Source organism: Scheffersomyces amazonensis, assembly GCF_036850825.1.
Source record: "Scheffersomyces amazonensis strain UFMG-HMD-26.3 chromosome Unknown RJT21scaffold_4, whole genome shotgun sequence".
Classification (NCBI taxonomy): domain Eukaryota; kingdom Fungi; phylum Ascomycota; class Pichiomycetes; order Serinales; family Debaryomycetaceae; genus Scheffersomyces; species Scheffersomyces amazonensis.
The window spans coordinates 765,272-787,430 of NW_027042744.1; the positions used below are offsets into that span (position 1 = coordinate 765,272).

A 22,159-nucleotide genomic window follows, 5' to 3' on the forward strand; every position below is an offset into this window, starting at 1 on the left:
TAGAATGTGTGGAAGATTTGCGCTAGGAGTGAATTTGAACGAGTTACCATCGCAATTTAATAATACGGTGTTTTCTCATGAACAACATGAGGAATTGACTGAATCGTCACCAGGGATTTATGAGGGTAGTATTAGAGGATCAGAAGATGATATGAGACGAGTTCAATTTGACTTTACCCGAGTCAATCAATGGGATGGCAGTTATAATATTGCTCCCACCAATACGGCCATAGTAATTTATATGGTAAATACCATTAGTAATAATAATTTAGATTATAAATATGTAGTGGAACTGCTGAAGTTTGGGCTAGTCCCATTTTGGGCAAAACCTCAAGATCCAGCAGCCACTGAAAGAGATGGCAAGAAAGGTAATGAATATTCAAAAGAATTACAAAGAACTCAGGCTCGATATTTCAATTGTCGTAAAGAAAGTTTACTGAGTGGTCAAGCGGTATGGAATAGTTGTAAAAAGAGAACCAGATGTGTGGTACCCATTCAAGGATATTTCGAATGGTTAAAGCCCAAAGGATCTAAACTTAAAATACCAAACTATGTTCATTCTACTAAGAGTCCAATAATATACTTGGCAGGAATGTATTCTCATAATACCAACTATAAGAGTAATTACAATGTTAACGATGAATATTTATCGTCTTTTACTATATTAACAGGACCAGCAACAAGAGAAGATCTTGGAGATATTTCATGGTTACATGATAGGAAACCTATACTTTTAGAACCTGATACAAAAGCTTGGTATGATTGGTTAAATCCTGATCAGGAGTTACTGGAGAAAGTACTTGAAGAAATTCTTAATACTAAAACCAATAAAGCTTATGTTGATATTGAAGGTTACGAAGTATCTAAGGATGTTGGGAACCCATCCAATAAGCTGAAGGGATTAATCGAAAAGGTCAAAAAGAATAAGCCTATCACACTGTTCTTTTCAGCTAATAAGAAGAGAATAAAAACTGATGATGATGAAGATGATGATGATAGTCATCAACATAAGAAGATCAAGAAAGAGGATGCCAACGAATATGCTAAAGCTACAGAACATAAGGATAGTAAAGTGAAACGTGAGGTTGAACAATAAGACATTAATATTGAATAGGTACTATTGGACTACTAATGCACCATTGCAACACAACAGAACACTCTTTAGTCTACTATTCTTTCTATATAGTACTCTATAACTCAGTGACTTATATTATCTGACTATCGCTATACTTAATTAAAGGACGTGTACTTTTCACAATTCCTATAGTGAAAAAAAATTGTACCAATTGAAAAAAAAAGTTTTGAACAATTTTAATCACCACTAATCCAGAAGGTGACACTATCTGATCCAAACATGAGTATATCTAAAAAGGGCAGTGTGGCTTTGAGATGCCTTGAACAGATTCGTCATAATTCTTCAAAGGCTACACCTTTGTATTTAAATCCTCATGCCTGGAAGGGATTACCAGCCGATCAAATCTTTGAACTTCATAACTTAAGAAAGAATAGTATGGGTGAAAAATATAATCCTAGTGATGAAGAAAGAAATGCTATTCTTTCAACCATTAGTTCATTGGTTAAAGGTCAACCTGAATTAGACTATACATATGCTATTGATGGATTTAAAGAAAGATTTATGAATAATACACCTCTGAGATTAAAAGGTTTACCTAAGAAGAGAAGTAATGTTTATGTTATAGATGAAGGAGCAACTCCTCATGAAAAGAGAAGAATTGAACATTTAACTAGAATTAGTGCTTATGAAATGCCGTTATTGGCTAAATTCCGTCAGCCTTATAATGCACCTAAACCAACTGAAAGTCCAATAAAATTAACTTATCAAACAGATTTTGGGGACGAAACTTCAAATAAATTTAATAGAACAGTAGTATTAAAAGTAGATTTGAATAATTTAGGACTTGATGAAAAAGCTCAACATAATTTCAAAGTATTAGCTGGTAATAAATTTAATATTGATACTAATATTTTCACTTACAAATCTCATCAATATCCTGAAGCTGCTCAAAATGCTAGATACTTGGTTGATACTTTAAATAAATTAATTAAACATTCAAAAGAGTCAGATTTCACAGATATTCCAATAGATTCACGTCATATGAAACGTACTCATAAAAATGCACCAGAACCAGAATTCCCAGAAAGCTGGAAGAGACCTCAAGATGCTCCAATTGCTAAACATAAGATAGTCAATAAACTTGTTGAACTTGTTAAGGAAAAGAAGGATGAAAAGTACGTAGCTGAATTCAGTCCATAAACATAAACATAACCATAAACATAAATATCTATAGTTATTTATAGTGTACACTTGTATATATAATGCCATTTACTTTTACATAATATATTATAGTATTTTGTAGTATGTAGTGCGGCATGGATGCACGGTTGGTGATAATTCGAACTCGATCAAAAACTCAAAGCCTAAAAAAAATCACTAGTCCAACAAACAGATATTAGGCTGCGATTATTAATATAGAGGGTCCGAACATAGAGAATCATCGATTATGACGTCAGACATCAATTCGGCATCCACCACATTGGATGCCATAATAAATGAATTGAAATTAACTTATGATAATTCTGTCGGATTATTAGATGGTGATAATGTAAGAACCATACCGAATATTAAGATCTTATTAAATTTGAGTAAATTATTTAGTGGGTTGAAAAAAGAATTGGACGCAGTAGAAGTTACCGATGATTCAATTTTAACGCGAATCAAACAAATTTTGAACAAGGGCGACCATACCGAAGATGCGGAGGAGGAACAACAAGAGGAAGGTGCGACCGAAGAAAATGATGAAGAAGAAAATAATGGTAGTGGTAATGGTAATGGTAATGATAAGAAGCGAGGAGTGGAAGAAATAAGTGTAGAAGAAGATGATGAAGAAGAAGATGGTGATGAGACTGCATTGAATAAAAAGAGGAAAGTCATAACCACCACTGATGATAAAGATGAAGAAGAGTCCAAGGAGAATTTAAATACCAAAGATGATCCCGTACCTCCAGTTCAATCAGGATCCTTTACTCATGAGAATGATACTAGATTGAAAAATCCTAAATCAGAATTTGTTACATCTCAAACTCTTCCTGCTGAAGCAATAGCCGAGCTTGGATTATGGTCAGAAGATAATCATGGATTAGAAACTCATGGTAAAGAATATCTTAAACGTAAATATGGGGTAGCTTCATATCCTGAAAATGATTTACAAAGTTTATTACCAGGACCTATTCCAAATATAGATTTTTCAAAGACTAAAGCTCCTAGTAATCAAGTTCAATTTACAACTTATCAATCATATATAGAATCATACTTTAGACCATTTCTGAATGAAGATATTGAATTTTTAAATGAAAGATATAATATTCAACCTGGAATGGAAAAGACTGATTATGATCCAGAAGTTACTCCATTCCTTATACCTAAACTTGGAAGATTTTATGCAGATGTTTGGGCTGATGAAGATGCTACATTAAGTTCTAAATTAAATTCTCCTGCTTATCAACAAGCTCCAATAGATTCATATAAGGCTAAAGGTACAGTTGATAATTTAAATGATGATACATTATATACTGAAGATATAAGTTGTGGACCATTATCAAGTAGACTTTTATCTGCTATATTAAGTACAAGAGAAGCAAGTGGAGATGAAGATGGAGAAGATAATGGAGATGGACGGAATGGATCTTTAAGTAATGGGAATGATGATGAATCTAATAATAATAATGATGAAGAAAATCATGATATTTCAATTGCCACTCAATTGGATAGTGGAGAAGATTATAAATTAACTGGAGATATTAATGATTTTAGTACTATAGAAGATAGATTAAGAAGAGAATTAAAATATATTGGAATTTTTATGAATTTACCAGTATCAGAAGATGAAACAAAATTAAGTATAAGACAAAATGTTATTGGTGGTAGAATAAAAAAATCAAGTTCCAGTATTATTGATAATGATGATTGGATTAAGAATAAAGAAGATGATGAAGTATGTGCTGAAATGAGACAATTACAACGAGAATTAAGAGAAGTAGTTAGTAGAAATAAAGCCAATAGAAAGAAATTAATTCCAATTGTTGAAGAACAAATTGCTTATCAAGAATATTGTGCTATATTAGAAGATTTAGATAAACAAGTTGATCAAGCATATATGAAAAGACTTAAAGGTAAAAGTAAGAAAAAGAAGATTGATACTTCTACTCCACAACAGCAGGCTGCTAATAATGGATTAAGAACTTTATTAGAAAAGAGAAGAAGATGGATTGATAATATTGGAAAACTTTTCAAGCCGGGAGAAATTATGAAAAGAGTTCCTCTGGAATCTATTTTAATTAGAGAAGGTACAGTTGAACAAGAAATTAATGATGATGATAATGCTGATAATGTTTCCTCAGCCGTTGATATTATTGAAAAGTAAACCTCATCATAAAAAAAAAAGAAAAGGTGTATTAAAACTTAATAATAAACTATGTACAATTTTCATTTCTGGTATATATATCCCTTAATGCATTATTATAATGACATACCTTTCGTTATATATTCATGAGATGGTAATTTTTTAACATTACCAACAGCAGATATAGCAATAGGTTTATCCTTTAATCTATAATTAGCCCAGTCTACCACATCTTGTTTAGTAATTGATTCTACTCTTTCAAATGCTTCTTCTGGAGTTAATCTAAATCCTGTATTAACTAATTGTCTACCAATATCTTCAGCAATAGATGTAGAATCATCTAATGCTAATACTAATGAAGCCTTTAATTGAGCCTTAGATCTTTCAACTTCTTCTTCAGTTATATTACCTGATTTTAATCTTGCCCATTCTTGTAATACTGCATCAATAAATAATTTTAAATCTGCATCCTTTTCTGCTGAAAAATAAACTCCCATTAATCCAGTATCAGCATAAGATGTAGTATAAGCCATATAATTATTAGCAATTGGAGTTTTATCAGGTCCACCAGTTGCAGCAGTTACAGCAAGTGGTGAAGGAGAATTTGATCCAATACCAACAGATCTATCCCAAGTTCCCACAATCCCATTAGCTACTGAAGCAGTAAAGAAATCAGGAGCTGACCAACTAACACCTTCAACTGCTAATGCACAATGAGTAGTTGGTAATGAATCATCTTGAATTCTAATTTCATCTCCATAAAATATTGGTAAATCACCTCCATTTTGTTTAAATGGAACTTCTGATGGTTTAATATTAGCAAAATATTTTTTAGCCTTTTCAACTAATTCTTCATGTTCTACATTACCTACTCCAATTAATGCCATTCTATCACCTTTATAATTTGTAGTAATATAATTAACTAAATCATTTCTATTAATGGTTTTAATTAATTCTCGAGGTCCTAAAATAGTTCTACCAAGATCTTGATTTTTATAAGCAACTGCATGTAAATGATCAAATACAACTTCATCTAACATTTTATCAACTTCATCACTTTCTTGTAATATAACATGTCTTTCATTTTCAATAGCTCGATCTTCTAATTTAGATTGAGTTAATAAATCACTTAAAATATCAATATTTTGATCAATATCTTTAGAAAGACATTTAGTATAATAAACGGTATTTTCTCTTGAAGTATAAGCATTAATTTGTGAACCTAAATTTTCAATTTCTAATTCTAAATGTGGTTGACTTCTTCTATTAGTTCCTTTAAATGCTAAATGTTCTAAGAAATGGGCTGTTCCACTATTCTCAGGAGTATCAGCTCTTGATCCTGCATTAATCCAAACTCCAACAGTTGCAGTTTTAGTTCCAGGAATTACTTCACTAGCTACAGTTAATCCATTTGATAATGTTGAAGTTTGAAAAGTTGGAGGTGGAGCAAAGGAACTTGTACCTACAGAAGCAGTTTGAAGAAATCTTCTTAATGACCCAACATTGGGCTTTCTATTCACTACACTTCTAAGCATATTTAGTTGGTGTATGTAAAGAAACTTGTATAAACGTTTGATAAATCAGTTTACTCATTAGTGATATCTCATAATCAAAAATGATGGTCTAGATGTTTGAGGAGTGGGAAAATGTCGTGCCAATCCAGTAGAGTCCAGAGTCCAGTGCGCACTGCCACGACATTTTTCTACCGTTACCATTTTTTTTCACCAACTCGGTCAAATATCAACACAGATAATAACCAGCCTTATATACTACAGAAACCCACCAAAACCCACCAAAACCCAGTTCAATTCTTATATAGATCACAATATGGCATATACAGCACCAGCCGTAGTGATAGACAATGGCTCCTACAGCACCAAGGCGGGGTTTGCTCTGGAAGATTTGCCCTCATTAGTGTTCAATAGTAATTATTCTATAGATTCTAATGGAACAATTATAGTAGGAGATGAAGAAATTAATAAATATCCTAATAATGAAGTAATGACATTATTAGATAATGGATTAATTTATGATTTTGATAATATAGTTAAAAATTGGCAATATGTTTATAATAATATTGATAATTATTCACCAGTTGATTCAAAAGAATATCCTTTAGTTATGACTGAACAAAGTTGGAATACTTCAAAGAATAAATTAACTACCACTCAAATTGCATTTGAACAATTTGAAGTACCTATATTTTCATTAGTTAAATCACCTTTATCACAATTATATAGAGCCGGTAGATCTACAGGAATAGTAATTGATATTGGATCTTCAACAACTAGTGTTACCCCAATTTTAGATGGAATTATTCAAAATAAAGCATCATTTCATTCAAAATATGCTGGAGATTTTGTAAATTTACATGTATTAAATTATTTACAAACAAAGACATCTATTGAAAATTTAATTCCAAATAAATATAATTCAGCAACTGATTCATTTAAAAATTATTATATTAGTCATAATATTTTACAAGAATATAAAAATTTATCAAGTAATTATGATTTAAAATTTTATCAATTAGAGAATAGAGGTCATATTAATGTTGAAGATACTCCTAAATTTTTAAATAATTTACTTAATCCAATTGCTAATCCTTTACCAAATATAACTTTACCAATTCCAACACCTGATAAACCTCATACTCATGGAGTTGTTGATCTCATATTTTTTGCTTTAAAAAGTTTAGAACAAACATTATTACCAAGTTCAAGTGATTCAAATCCATCACATAATAAATTTGCAAAATTTACAGAAATATTTAAAGATTTATTATCAAATATTTTAATTACTGGAGGTTCATCAAATCTTAGTGATTTACCTGAACAAATTATTACTGATCTTAGAAATTTAGTATCACAAGTTTATCCAGGTTATGCATTTGTTTATAGTGTTAATACTGTAAGACATAGTTCAAGTACTGATACTTCAAGTGAAATTTGGGATAGACTGTTTGGAAGTTGGTTAGGAGCTTGTAATTTAGCTAATATGTTAAATGATACTGGTAATATTGAAGAAGGTATTGAATCTAATAGTGTAAAGATTGCCTTAGATAACTGGTTTGTTACTAAAGCTGATTATGAAGAATTGGGTGAAGATTTAATTGTAGAAAAGTTCAAATAGTGTATTATAATATTAATTATTCTTAGTTATATAAATCAAATAAAAATATGTATTTTTTAAAATCAGTATATATTTTAAAATCAGTATATATTTTAAAAGTCTACTCTATGTACAATATGAATTCTTTTTTTTTTTATTGTTAGCTTATGCCTTCCAAGATACATACTTGTTATCATACTTGGAAGCTTCACCATGAACTTGTAAAATTTGATTAATTTTAGCTTCTACACCAAGTTTATTATTAGTTGTCTTAGCAAAATATTTATGAACTTCATTTGGAGTTGGCAAGTAAGATCTACCCGAACCATCATTACCAGTAATATAATCAGCAACTTGTTGATTAGATGGTAAACCCATATGATGAGGATATTGATCGAAATCTACTCCAAAGAATGATTTTATATATGGTTCAGATAATGATTTTGTTGTTTTAATAGAAGATTTTAAAATTGATTTAATAAATGTTTCAGAAACATTACCATTATGCCATGTTGGATAAGCTGGTAACTTTATTTTATCAATTAATTTATGAGAAACTCCTAAAACAAAATCATTTTCTTTAGCAGGAATATTAACTATATTAGTAGCAGCAATTAATTCTTGTTTAAATTGTGATTTAATAGAATTCTTTTCTCCTAATTTCAATAATTCATAAGCAATATTAAGAGAACTTAATGGTTTATTAGTTAATTTTTCAAGTAAAGTTTTAGAAAAGTTATCCTTTCTACCTTCTAAAAATTTGAAAACATCTTTAATAGTTGGTTGAGAAAAGGCTTGTTTAATAATAGTAATATCTTCAGGAGAAAGTGGGAATTTATAATCTTCAGGTAATTTAGTTTCTGAAAATTCTTCAATGGCATTATTAACTAATGCAAAATATTCTTGTTGATTACTTAATATTTCATTAGTAGTAGTTTTAACATTATTAATGACAGGAGGTTTTAAAACTGATAATCTTTTTATTAAAGCTTCTTTATTTTCTGATTTAATATAATGAGTTGCAAATCCTGCAAAATAGGCATCTAAACCTGATAAAATATCACCTGATAAAGCATAATAATAACCAATTTTATCATCTAATCTTGGTAAAAAGAATGTTGTACCAACATCAGGAAAAAACCCAATATCCATTTCTGGCATGGCTAATTTAGTAGTTTGAGTAGCCACTCTAAATGGAGCATGAACTGATAATCCAACACCTCCACCCATAGTTATACCATCCATAAGTGCAACATAAGGTTTTGGATAAGTAGAAATAAGATAATTTAAATTATATTCTTGTTGAAAGAAATCACTTGGATATAAAGGATTATCTTTTAAAATTTCTATAGCACATGATGCAACATCACCTCCAGCACAAAGAGATTTAGGAAGACTTGAAGTTAAAATTATAACATTATTACTAGTTGATTTAGAATATTCAATTAAACGAGGAGTTATTAAATTAATCATTTCTGTATTTAAAGAATTTAATTTCCTAGGTCTATTTAATACAATTAACCTTGCGGAATTTTCATTTTTAAATAATACTACATCTTCTTCTACTTCTTCTGATTTACCTGAAGCAGAAGCAGAAGTTGCACCTTTTGTTGAAGATGATGAAGACATTGATCTGGTAGTAGAATTAAGATATGCTCTAGTTAATGATACCTTAGAATGGAAAGATACAATTGGTTTAATACTGGATCTTAGCATTATACAAAAGTTATATCTAGTATGAAATCTTATTTATAGGGGATAATTACTCCTTATATAGTAGTGGTGAAACTCTCACTTCAAAGTGGGGAGTCCTCAATACTTTTCTGGTGCTAGTGAGGTTTGTTGGTTGGGTGTGGTCTTTTTCCACGGGAAAATTTTTTTTCCTTCCGTTGGAGCTGAATGTGAAAATGGGGGTGAGGGAGAGAGCATAGAGAGACAGCTGGACTGGATGTACTGCGGCATGGGTGTTTCTCTCAGTGGAATTCAATTAACTAAGTAATAGTAAATAACTAACTGTATAAATCAGTCGAATAGAATACATATAATTGAATAAGGTTTTAGTGGAGTAAATGAGTCAACTCAGTATATAAAATAGTCATATTAATTATTAGTTAATTACAATAATTTGTGTGTGGTGTATTAGCCGGAGTTTGAGTTAGCGGATATACAAAAGCTGGGGTAAAAAAGAATAGATAGGGATTGCACCGCAACCTTAACCACAGAAGACTCGGCTAAGGGGAAGGAGAAGAATGTAGTTAAAGTGAGTATATGACGTATGGTAGCGTAGTAGTTGTGTATATTATAGTATAGTATAGAGTACTGTACTATACAACAGTACTACACTACTGTTACTGTACTACACTGGATAACTTACAGTACTACACTACTGTTACACTACAGAGTACAGTACAGAGTACAGTACAGAGTACAGTACAGAGTACAGTACAGAGTACAGTTACAGTAGAGCTGCATACTATAGTCACAGTATGCAATAACAGTACAATACAATACCGCACAATACTTATCTCATGAATATGTATTACCTTCCCTAACCTAACTACCCTACTCTACAAAACAACCTACAACTCAAACCAAATTAAACAAAACTAAACTAAACTAAACTAAATTAAATCATGTTATATTGATTAATCAAATAACACTCCTCTCTCTTCTCTTCTTCATGCTCCTCATGCTTACCATTATCTCCATTACTACCACGACGATTCCCATGACTTATATGACGATGATGTTTACGTTGAGGATTGGGTAATTGATATTGATAGAATATCCCCGTATGATAACTAGCCAATAATATCAACAGATTATTATACCCAATTTCAACTTTATTAGGAGAATCTTGAATACGATTATATCTTTGATTATCTTCATTATCATAATAATGATGATGAAAATGTGGTGGAGTATATTCAGGTAATTTTATATAAGCAAATGAACGTCTAGGAGGTTCCCATATTAAATTATCAAAATAATCTTTATAAGGTAATTTCTTAATAAATGATTTAGTATATTGATTATTAATTAATTTCTTAGTTTGTTTAAGAGTTGCAAAACTAAAATATGAATGTCCACTACCAGAACCATTTCCATCATTATCTTCAATAGGAGATGTTGATGATTGTTTTTTTGAAACTAATAAATTAGCTAAATTCTCATTTAAATCTTCTGATGATCGACTTGAATCTCCTCCGCCACCTCCTCCTTCTTCATTACTACCTCTACCACCTTCATTATCACTATCTTCATGTAAATCTTCTTCATCATTATCATTATCATCATCATATTTGCCACTATCATCTAATTTAAAAAAATGTATAGTATTACTTTCTGATCCACAACCTAATATGGTATTATCATTATTAAAACTAAGAGTATTAATCTTAGCTAAATTATGTCCTCTTCTTAAACTTAATACTTTTGATATACGAAGGGTTTCATTATTACTATCTTCTTCAATAGTAAATACTCGTATAATTGTTCCCTTTACTGAAGCAGTAGCAATCTTATTATCAGAAATATTAATCTTACCAATACCTGAATTATGAGCTTTAAAGATTAATTTTGGTTTTAATTCAATAGTATCATATACTATTAACCAACCTGAACTATCCTTTTTCAAATCATCAAGAGTAATATTTGAAGTTTTAGGAAGATGATGATCTTTTGAAGTATAAACAATAAGTGAATTTAAAGTATTATTTATAATAGTTGAATCACTTGGCTTTAAAAGGGGAGTTGAAGGTTGAGAATTACCTCGAGAAGTTATTTGATTATTATTATTATTATTATTATTATTATTATTATTATTATTATTATTATTATTATTATTATTATTATTATTATTATTATTATTATTTGATAACGGTTCTGTATTAAATAAATCAGTTTGATCATTAATTAATGAGATAGGTAATACAAGATAAGATTTATTATTAGAACTTAAATCTCCTACAAGTGGACTAGTAGTATTAGTATTCTCATTTAAAAATGAATTAACTTGAAGAATCTTAACCAATTGAACACAACTTAAATCATAAATATAAATTTGTCCAACTTCTAAAATGACTAATAAACGTTTCAGATTTAATTTAATATTAATAATATTCGATGTAAAATTTAATTCACATATTTTAAGATTTTGTTTTAAATTATAAATCTTTAAAACTCTTCTACCTAATTTACTAGTAGATTCAGGTATAATAATTGTTAAAGATGTTGAATATAACATTCTTAAATAAGCTGTGGGGTATAAACCTGAATCATTAATATTTGGATCACTAACATTACCAAAGATCCTATCATCATTAATATTATTATTATTCCCATTTGCAATTCCTGCACTATTACTATTAGTTCTCAGTCGTATCCCATTATTAATATTATTCTCTTCTTCTATAGAATTTGAGATAGACCGTTTTACGCCTCCCTGACTACTCGAAGCATAAAATTCTCCAAATGGTTCACAATTGAAAATCTTATGATATTCCGATGTGGATAACGATATACACGAACTATCCTGATTGAATGATAAGTCGTTTATTATCACCATTATGTGATTCTTACCGTATATTCTGCTTGTATTACTGAACTATTTAGGGTAAAGTTCCGAAATATGACACACTATTTTTTTGGGCCATGACCTCTAGCGCGCTTACACCGTTGTATTGCCTAAATGGGATACCCACAATTAGTACAGTATAGTCATATACTTAGACCTTTACTAATATATTTGAATGGTATATAGAACAATATGTGAGTTAGAGAATGCGTGTATATACCATATTATATCATACTCTACCATACTATATCATACTCTACTCTACTCTACTCTACTCTTGCACTTCTTCCAATACAACTTTACGTTTTTGAGTAGTAACAGATCCATTACTCACTTGGGCTCCACTGGTAACCCCACTAGATGAAGCTTCATTACTCTCATTACTGGTAGTAGCCTTTGACTTTGACTTTGACTTTTTGGACTTTTTAGACTTCTTTGGCTCTTCCCATGCATATACCGGTTGGAAACTTTCAATCACTCCACAATCTTCAAATAAGTTAGGGAATAACCAGAATGGTTTAGGGAAGGCAACTAAAGATATAACATAGATAATTAATCTAACAATGGCTATAGCAAAGAATAACCCAATTAATCCTAAAGCTGCCATAGATAAATACCATACACCTCTTTTCATAAATGGAGGCCATAATGGGAATAATATAATGGCAAATACAACAATAACTGCTAAAATACTATATAATATAATATAAGGATTTGGTTTAGAATAAAGCCAAGCATAATAAGCATCTGGATCAACAAATGCCTTTTCTGATCTAATTAATGTAGGTTTAGATTTATTAGGTTTCCATCTCTTAGCCTTTACTTCAGCATAATGTAATTTTTTAACAGGAAGAATTAATTGATTTTGAATAAGTAATACTAATACTTTTTGAGCTTCAACTTCACTAGTAATTGGTACTAACCCATTTTTAGGATTAGCTTGTTTATTTTTATAATCTTCTGAAACCAAAGCCCTTACCAATCGTTTAAATCTGAAAAATTCTATATCTCTTTCATTATCAAATAATCCAATTCTTTGCTTTAATACAGGATTTTGAAATAAATAATTAGCAATAGCAATGGCTACAGGAGATCTTTGATTTGAGGGTTGCACAGGGAAGTTGCCTGTTCCGGCCCCGGCTCCTGCTCCGGCAACGCCTCCGGCATGTTGTACTGCTGGATGACTCATACTGGTTTATTGTTTTAATCTACTTTAACCTATGCTTACTTAACTATGACGGTTTAGTCGCAGTAGTTTTTCAACACACCTGCTGGAGCTAAATTGTTTCAGCCGGCAAAAGAAATTTTTACGTGTCCAACTTTTGGTGCGCACACTGACGAAATTTGCAGCATAATTGTCCTTTTAAGAAATTGTTGGTAATTATTATTAAGTAATAAATAGGGTATATACCTTATATACATATCTATAAAACCAGGAGGAGAGCCAATCCATACATACAGAAACATGTGAACGTATACAACCTTCAATAAGAGTAGAGAGAGAGTGAGAGAGAGATAAATCAATGGTGTTTATAAGAAAGGGGAGATAAAACAACGATAAACATCCATAACAGAGGAGTAAGAGAAGAAGATATAACTTGAAAACAGTCTAGTATGAATGGAATGGCTATGGAACGTCGTAAACCTTCCAATTGTATGCAATTGAAACACTAATGTACAGGAGGTGAAACAGAATTAATATAGACTTACTATTAGTAAAGACTATATTAATTAAGAATGAAATGAAAATGCTGCCCTTATTGTTTGTTCATAAGTCGGTACTATCCAAGAAGAAATAATTACCCGAGGATTTTTGTTCTTTATCCATTTGAGAATCTAATTTATTAATTCTTGGTCTAAAAGAGTTTGGATCTCTTCTAAATGTAACATTCAAATTCTTCAAGAATTTATTACAACCAGTTAATAAAGATTCAGGAGTTCTAGCATAAGCATTAAGAGATGGTTGACCTTCAAATACAATGACTCTATCAGCTAAATAAGTAGCCATAATAAAATCATGCTCAACAACAAAGGCAGTCTTTTTAGCATGTAAAATAAATCTTCTGATAACTTTAGAACAAATAATACGTTGTTCAGAATCCAAATAAGCTGATGGTTCATCAATTAAATAAATATCAGCTGGTACACCTAATGCTAAAACAATAGCAACTCTTTGTAATTCACCACCAGATAAAGTTTTAACTTCATTATCTAAAATATCTTCAATCTTTAATGGTTTAGCAACATCAGTTTGAAATTGAGGATGTAAAAATGAAGCTCTAATCTTTTTAAAGAATAATTGTCTAACAGTACCAGGGAATTTTGGAGCAATCTTTTGAGGTTTTAATGAAACACTTAATTTTGGAATTTCTTGACCATCATCAGCAGGAGTTAAACCAGCTAATAATTTACAGAAAGTTGTTTTACCAGTACCATTTTCACCCATCATAACTAAAATTTCAGAATTTGTAAAATCACCTGGTTCAACAGTTAATTTGAAATTACCTTGAGTCTTTTTCATAGCAGGATAACTCATAGCATTTGATTTATCTAAGATTAAATCAGCAGCAGAATCAGCTAATCTAAATTGTAAAGATTCAGTTCTAAATCTCATATTTTCAGTTGGAATATGACCATCTAAGAAAATATTTATACCTTCTCTGACAGAAGAAGGTAATGAAACAACCCCATAAACGGATGGTGCACCATATAAGATACAAACAAAATCAGAAAGATAATCTAATACTGATAAATCATGTTCAACACAAATAATATAAGTTGTAGCTGATAATAAAGATCTAATAACTTCAGCAGCTCTTAATCTTTGTTTAACATCTAAATAAGATGAAGGTTCATCAAACATATAAACATTAAAATCTTGAACACAAGTAACACCCAAGGCAAATCTTTGTAATTCACCACCAGATAATTGATCAATTTCTCTATCCATAACATGTTTTAATTCTAAAGCTTTTAATAAATAATCCCAAGCATCATCCCTTTGAGATCTTGCCTTTAAAATAGCACCTACAGTTTTAATTTTAGATTTAGCTAAAGATTGAGGAATACTATCAACATATTGAGGTTTAATAATAGCTCTCATATCATCTTCTAAAACTTTAGTAAAATAATTTTGTAATTCAGAACCTCTAAAATGTCTAATAATTTCTTGCCAATCAGGAGGATTATCATATCTACCTAAATTTGGTTTTTGTCTACCAGCTAAAATTTTTAAAGCAGTTGATTTACCAATACCATTTGTACCAACTAAACCTAAAACTTGTCCAGGTCTTGGAGTTGGTAATCTATGTAATTTAAATGAATTAGCAGAATATCTATGAGTTGTTTCTGATTCTAAATTAGTTGGTAAATTAATAATTTGAATGGCATCAAATGGACATTTTTTAACACAAATACCACAACCAATACATAAAGTTTCTGAAATAAATGCAATCTTTGATGCTGGTGTAACTTCAATACATAATTTCCCAGTTTTAACTACTGGACATCCTTTACGACATTCTTGTCTACACTTCTTAGGCTTACACCTATCGGTGTTGACAATGGCAATTCTTGTTCCTTTGTCTGAACTCATCTTGTCTTGTCTATTATTGTCTTACTAAGGTAGTAGTACTATATATAACTTAAGAGATAGATGATGATTTATGTCTTCTGGTGTTTTCGAAGGTCTGCCCGTATATTGTTTAGAAATTTTTTTCAGTTGCATGCAGGACAAAACAAATAAATTTTATAGTGAATGTTGGTTTTTGATTTTACACGCACTAGTTTATAGATGGGACATAGTTAAGACGGTCGTGTCGCAGTGAATTGTCCTATGCGCTTAGTAAATACAAGCTTATGATTGGTGGGAGGTAGGAAGGTAGTCATGATATTCTAAGCTACTTAAGGTACTTATATAAGGAATATTCAAGTTGGACCAGTGATAATTGTGAATGATACACAATTTGACTTACTTTGTATATAATGTATGTACAATTCGTATAATGTATGTATAATACGTAAATTGTATGTATAATACGTAAATTGTATGTAGAAATCACATATGCTATATATAAATCGTATATGGTATATATAAATCGTATTGTAATCTCTCATTGAATATCTTCTATCTAGTTTATTGCATCCTTAATAACCATATATTGTTACTATTTGCAGTCTATTCCTACTGATATAGTCTATAGTATTACATACCACATCCGGGTAACCCGCCATTGAAAATGAAAATGCGTGCGCAGATCAAGATCTCACCATATAAAAACATTCAATTTCCCACTGCTGCCCCCCCCTGAATTTTATAATGCTTAACTAGGGAGTTTACTCCATACATAAGATATACTATATGTAAGATGATAACGATCTGAGATTTGAGATAATTGACATCGATGTACGTAATAAACGGCTGATGTTATGTAGAATATAGTGGGAATACTTTGAGATTAACAGTATGAATTGATATACTTGTTGTGACGGATGTTTGTTATGTATGTGGAGACTAACAATGGATCTGTCTGGTACTAACGATTTAGGATTGTTGCAAGAATGTGATTTTTTTGCAATTATGATTTGAATTTACAAATCCATAGGATGGCAACGTGAGTTGATTAATAATATCTTCTATGTAGTGGATATGTAATCAAGTATTGTTGTATCAATGAAATTTTTTTATGTTTTTTGTTGGTGAATTGATGTGTGCTATAGATTTATGGTTATTGTTGTTGTTGTTGTATGGTGCTATAAGATGGGAATGATGGTTTGGTAATATACTCATTAATGTCATACGACATTGTGGACCAGTTGACCATACATGTAAAGATGTAATTGGAAAAGTAATTGACAATGGTTTGGTGATGTTAGTAATGACATATGAACCAATGACGTTGGCTGCAAAATGAATATATTAAACAAATCAACATACAAGTACCGTAACCAAAGAAAATCAAGACCGCATCAAGAGCCAATTTTTTTTTGTTTTTTTAGTTAGCAAACCCACCCAATCGATCTCCCTTAATTGATTGGTGTATAGAAGTAATGAACAGACTGTTGTTGGAGCTACTATACTCAACTAAGAATATGACACATGTATCCATAGTGATTGAAAATTGTCATACTCTATAACTGTAGCAATAATCATACCACCTTTCTCTCATTGCCCCCTCCCTCCTATTGCCCCAATCACAACTGACCCCCATTGAAAAATTGTCGTTGTTGTCGTTGTCGGCCGGCACTGAAAAAAATCCCACCTGAGGAAATTTTACGCTAGTGGTATCAGGACAGTAAAACTCATACCCAACACCCATAGAGTCAGTAGATAGATAGTGGGACTATACCTTAATATACGCCTAGTAAGAGTAATATCATTCCCATATATACCAGGTATATTTGTATTAATTTCGGGAGAATGGTAAAGGAGTATATTCCTCAAGAGGCCGAACTCAATCCAGAGTTATATGGACTTCGAAGATCAACTCGTGAAAGACGTACTGCCACATTATATGAAAGTGATGAAGAAGAAGAAGAACTTCCTAAACGAAAGAAGAAGAAATCAGAAGCAAATTTCGATCATGAAATAATGGACGAAGATGAAGAAGAAGAAGAAGAAGATGAATTTGAAGATAGCGAAGATGAAGAATTTAGTAATTCTAATTCGAAATATAAGAAGAAGAAGTCAGTAGGAAATGGGAATAGTAAGAAAACCAATAATAAGAGAAATGGTAGTGGAACTAAATTCAATTCTAAATCGAGATCAGTTACTCCTGTTATACCTACCGAAGTTCGATTTTCATCCCGGAATAGTAAGACTATTAATTATAATGTAGATTATGAAGATGATGATTTATTAGAGAGTGAAGAAGAAATTGATGAAGAAGAAGGAGATTACTATTATTATCAACAAGCCAATGAACCCGAAGATGAACGAGGTATTGATTTAGTCATGGATCATAAACTTAATGAAGAAAATGCAGAACAAACTGGAGATGCCAAATTAGATTATTTATTTCGAATTAAATGGACTGATGCATCACATTTACATAATACTTGGGAGAAATGGCTGACATTAAAGGATTATAAAGGATTTAGAAAAGTTGAGAATTATATTAAACAATTTATTATTATAGATCAAGAAATTAGAACTGATCCTTTAACTACTAGAGAAGATATTGAAGCTATGGATATTGAACGAGAAAGAAAACGAGATGAACAAGAAGAATATTGTCAAGTTGAAAGAATAGTTGAAAGTGAAAGAATTGAAGATAATGAAGGACAATCTAAATTACAATATTTTGTTAAATGGAAACGACTTTATTATGATGAATGTTCATGGGAAGATGGTGAAGAAATTGCCAAGATTGCTCCTGATCAAGTATCTAAATATCAACAACGACTTAAATCTAAAATCTTACCCAATCTATCAGCTAATTATCCATTATCTCAAAGACCAAGATTTGAAAAATTAGTTAAACAACCAGTATTTATTAAGAATGGAGAATTAAGAGATTTTCAATTAACTGGATTAAATTGGATGGCATTTTTATGGTCAAGAAATGAAAATGGAATTTTAGCTGATGAAATGGGGTTAGGTAAAACTGTTCAAACCATTGCATTTTTATCATGGTTAATATATTCAAGACGTCAAAATGGTCCTCATTTAGTAGTTGTACCATTATCTACAATTCCTGCTTGGCAAGAAACTTTTGAAAAATGGGCTCCTGATATTAATTGTATTTATTATTTGGGTAATACAGAAGCTAGAAAGACTATTAGAGATTATGAATGGTATAATAATTCTAATTCTAATGGGAAAATTAAATTTAATGTATTATTAACTACTTATGAATATATTTTAAAGGATAGATCGGAATTAGGATCAATTAAATGGCAATTTTTAGCGGTGGATGAAGCTCATAGATTAAAGAATGCTGAATCTTCATTATATGAATCATTAAAGGGATTTAAAGTAACTAATCGATTATTAATTACTGGGACTCCATTACAAAATAATATAAAGGAATTAGCAGCTTTATGTAATTTTCTTATGCCAGGAAAATTTGATATTAATCAAGAAATTGATTTTGAAACTCCTGATGATGAACAAGAAGAATATATTAAAGATTTACAACGAAAGATTCAACCATTTATATTAAGAAGATTAAAGAAAGATGTTGAAAAATCATTACCTTCAAAGACAGAACGAATTTTAAGAGTGGAATTATCGGATATGCAAACTGATTATTATAAGAATATTATAACCAAGAATTATTCAGCATTAAATGCTGGTAATAAAGGTTCACAAATCTCACTTTTAAATGTAATGAGTGAATTGAAAAAGGCATCTAATCATCCATATTTATTTGATGGAGCTGAAGATCGAGTATTATCTCATGCTGGTTCAACCACTCGAGATAATATTCTTCGAGGAATCATTATGTCTTCTGGTAAAATGGTTTTATTAGAACAATTATTAACTAGATTGAAAAAAGAGGGTCATCGAGTATTAATCTTTAGTCAAATGGTTAGAATGTTGGATATTTTAGGAGATTATTTATCTATAAAGGGGTATCAATTTCAAAGATTAGATGGAGGTATACCGTCATCACAAAGAAGAATTTCAATTGATCATTTTAATGCTCCTGATTCAAAAGATTTTGTATTTTTATTAAGTACAAGAGCTGGAGGGTTAGGAATTAATTTAATGACGGCTGATACAGTAATTATATTTGATTCTGATTGGAATCCTCAAGCTGATTTACAAGCTATGGCAAGAGCTCATAGAATTGGTCAAAAGAATCATGTATCAGTTTATAGATTTGTTAGTAAAGATACTGTAGAAGAACAAATTCTTGAAAGAGCTAGAAAGAAAATGATTTTAGAATATGCTATTATATCTTTAGGTATAACTGATCCAAATGCTAAAAGATCTAAAGCTGAACCATCAACTGAACAATTAAGTCAAATTTTAAAATTTGGTGCTGGCAATATGTTTCTGGCCAATGATAATCAAAAGAAATTAGAAGGATTAAATTTAGATGAAGTATTAAGTCATGCCGAAGAACATGTAACCACACCAGATCTTGGAGAATCTAATTTAGGATCAGAAGAATTCCTTAAACAATTCGAAGTAACTGATTATAAAGCTGATGTAGAATGGGATGATATTATACCCCAAGATGAATTGGCTAAATTAAAGGATGAAGAAAAGAGGAAAGCTGATGAAGAATATTTACAAGAACAAATTGCCATGTATTCTAAACGGAAAGCAACCGTTAGAAAATTTGAAAATGGTTCAGTGGCTCCAAGTGATATTGAAGATGATGATGGTGAAGATTCTTCATCATCTAATCGACCTAAACGTAGAAATGCTGGAGATCATCAATTATCAGAAAAGGAAATTAGAGGAATTTATCGATCTATATTACGACTTGGAGATTTAGCTGGTAAATGGGAACAATTAGTTGAAGATGGTAGTATAACTAATAAAAATCCCGTCTTAGTTAAACATGCTTATAATGAAATTATTAATACATCTAAAGAATTAGTTAAAGAAGAAGAAATTAGAAGAACTAAAGCTTTAGCTGAATTAGAAAAGAAAGCTCTTGAACAAAAGAATAATAATGAATCTAATCCAACAGCCTTATGGTTAGCCAAGAAAAAGGAAAAGAAAGCGGTATTATTTGAATATCAAGGAGTTAAAAATATTAATGCTGAATTAGTATTAAGTAGACCAGTAGATATGAAACTTTTAGAATCTTTAATTCCTAAAGAAAATCCTACAAGTTTTATGTTACCAAAACATCCCAAACAAGTATCGGCATGGTCTTGTGAATGGAGTCCAAAAGATGATGCTATGTTATTAGTAGGAGTTTATAAATTTGGGTATGGATCTTGGCTACAAATTAGAGATGATCCTATATTGGGATTACAGAATAAATTGTATTTAGAAAATACTGCTCCTCCTGGAAATCCTCATGGTCATGCTCATCCTCTTAGTAAAGAAACTGAAGTGAAGGAGGATGAAAAAGAGGTAGAAAATGGCGATAAGAAGCCATCACCTGAAGATGACAAGGAGAAGGAGAAAGAGAAAGAGAAAGAAAAGGGAAATGGAAATGGAAATGGAAAAGAAAAGGAAAAGGAGAAGGAAAAATCATCTAAGAAAGTCCCTGGAGCAGTTCATTTAGGTAGAAGAGTCGATTACTTATTCTTATTATTGAGAGAAGAAGATGATCATGGTAATTCTACTCCTATTCCAGGTAAGAAGAGAATAAGAAAACCTAAACCAGAGGGTCAAACACCATTAAGTAGCAACAATAATAAAGTTAAAAAGCCAGCAGCCAACAAGTCTCAATCACCTGAATTGGCATTGAAGAAGATCTTACCCAAGAAATACAGTCAAAAGAATTCTCCTGGTAATTCCAGCACCAATTCTCCTCGACTTGATAACCATCACCATACCAAAGTCAAGCATGAACGTGAACACGAACGTGAACATCATCATTCACATAATGACTTGGAATATGATAGTATGGACGAAGGAGATTGTAAAGTCACATTAAAGCCTGTATCTAAATCGCTAATTAGATTACATAAGGGTAATAAGGGACTTGATAAGCATGAATGGGCAGCTATATTACGTAAGGAATTATTAACTATTGGAGATCATATTGAGTCAGTATTGAAACCTAAGAAAGAATCAGAACGTTCTAAGATAAACAAACATTTGTGGTCATACGCCGGACTTTACTGGCCAGCTAAAGTGCCCAGTAAGAAGATTAACGATATGTATAATCGGGTTAAGAGTCAAGCTGGTCAGAAGTAGATGTGTGTACTAAATTATAAATACGATAAACATTATACATTGTGAAGAATTGTTGTAAGTATGTAATTATTGTAGTAAGGGTGCTGTAATAGTAGTGTAGTAGATTGTAATAGGGAGTGCTATGTAATAGTATTATTCTGCCTGAAAAGTACTGTTACTATATTGTACTAGTGTAACTATGGTCTACTGTATACTCTACTGTATACTCTACTGTATACT

At 30.9% G+C, this 22,159-nt stretch overlaps 11 protein-coding genes across 11 annotated transcripts; 6 read left to right on the forward strand and 5 right to left on the reverse strand. All coding sequences in view use genetic code 12, as the record gives it.

The window, feature by feature from the left end:
* Positions 1–4: 4 nt before the first annotated feature.
* On the forward strand, positions 5–1,096 carry RJT21DRAFT_114681 (putative peptide hydrolase; the record flags this gene model as incomplete). The annotated part of the gene is made up of 1 exon (XM_064880268.1): positions 5–1,096. The coding sequence occupies one exon, from the start codon at positions 5–7 to the stop codon at positions 1,094–1,096; it is 1,092 nt and encodes a 363-aa protein (XP_064737852.1).
* Positions 897–2,343, forward strand: RJT21DRAFT_121154 (mitochondrial 37S ribosomal protein mS35). Its single transcript, XM_064881993.1, has one exon. It carries the CDS (start codon positions 1,355–1,357, stop codon positions 2,273–2,275), a length of 921 nt encoding a protein of 306 aa, XP_064737853.1. The 5' UTR covers positions 897–1,354; the 3' UTR covers positions 2,276–2,343.
* Positions 2,344–2,377: 34 nt separating this feature from the next.
* Positions 2,378–4,490, forward strand: NGG1 (histone acetyltransferase). Its single transcript, XM_064884506.1, has one exon. The coding sequence runs from the start codon at positions 2,523–2,525 to the stop codon at positions 4,440–4,442; it is 1,920 nt and encodes a 639-aa protein (XP_064737854.1). The 5' UTR covers positions 2,378–2,522; the 3' UTR covers positions 4,443–4,490.
* MAS1 (Mas1p) lies at positions 4,490–6,000 on the reverse strand. The gene has a single exon (XM_064884507.1). The coding sequence runs from the start codon at positions 5,954–5,956 to the stop codon at positions 4,538–4,540; it is 1,419 nt and encodes a 472-aa protein (XP_064737855.1). The 5' UTR covers positions 5,957–6,000; the 3' UTR covers positions 4,490–4,537.
* A 98-nt stretch (positions 6,001–6,098) lies between these two features.
* RJT21DRAFT_121157 (uncharacterized protein) lies at positions 6,099–7,619 on the forward strand. The gene has a single exon (XM_064881994.1). The coding sequence runs from the start codon at positions 6,249–6,251 to the stop codon at positions 7,551–7,553; it is 1,305 nt and encodes a 434-aa protein (XP_064737856.1). The 5' UTR covers positions 6,099–6,248; the 3' UTR covers positions 7,554–7,619.
* EHD3 (mitochondrial 37S ribosomal protein mS47) lies at positions 7,604–9,662 on the reverse strand. The gene has a single exon (XM_064881995.1). The coding sequence runs from the start codon at positions 9,246–9,248 to the stop codon at positions 7,698–7,700; it is 1,551 nt and encodes a 516-aa protein (XP_064737857.1). The 5' UTR covers positions 9,249–9,662; the 3' UTR covers positions 7,604–7,697.
* Positions 9,663–9,974: 312 nt separating this feature from the next.
* RJT21DRAFT_127200 (uncharacterized protein) lies at positions 9,975–12,303 on the reverse strand. The gene has a single exon (XM_064882885.1). It carries the CDS (start codon positions 12,097–12,099, stop codon positions 10,159–10,161), a length of 1,941 nt encoding a protein of 646 aa, XP_064737858.1. The 5' UTR covers positions 12,100–12,303; the 3' UTR covers positions 9,975–10,158.
* Positions 12,304–13,443, reverse strand: SEC62 (Sec63 complex subunit). The gene has a single exon (XM_064881996.1). It carries the CDS (start codon positions 13,295–13,297, stop codon positions 12,380–12,382), a length of 918 nt encoding a protein of 305 aa, XP_064737859.1. The 5' UTR covers positions 13,298–13,443; the 3' UTR covers positions 12,304–12,379.
* Positions 13,444–13,464: 21 nt separating this feature from the next.
* RLI1 (Fe-S cluster-binding ribosome biosynthesis protein) lies at positions 13,465–14,996 on the reverse strand. Its single transcript, XM_064881997.1, has one exon. It carries the CDS (start codon positions 14,969–14,971, stop codon positions 13,877–13,879), a length of 1,095 nt encoding a protein of 364 aa, XP_064737860.1. The 5' UTR covers positions 14,972–14,996; the 3' UTR covers positions 13,465–13,876.
* Positions 14,997–15,052: 56 nt separating this feature from the next.
* Positions 15,053–15,776, forward strand: RJT21DRAFT_121162 (uncharacterized protein). The gene has a single exon (XM_064881998.1). It carries the CDS (start codon positions 15,492–15,494, stop codon positions 15,729–15,731), a length of 240 nt encoding a protein of 79 aa, XP_064737861.1. The 5' UTR covers positions 15,053–15,491; the 3' UTR covers positions 15,732–15,776.
* A 1,599-nt stretch (positions 15,777–17,375) lies between these two features.
* RJT21DRAFT_96813 (chromatin-remodeling ATPase) lies at positions 17,376–21,934 on the forward strand (the record flags this gene model as incomplete). Its single annotated transcript, XM_064885727.1, has 3 exons — positions 17,376–17,840; positions 17,877–21,095; positions 21,204–21,934. Coding segments are annotated over exons 1-3 (4,263 nt in total), but the record flags the coding sequence as incomplete, so codon positions are not given.
* Between the last annotated feature and the right edge of the window lie 225 nt (positions 21,935–22,159).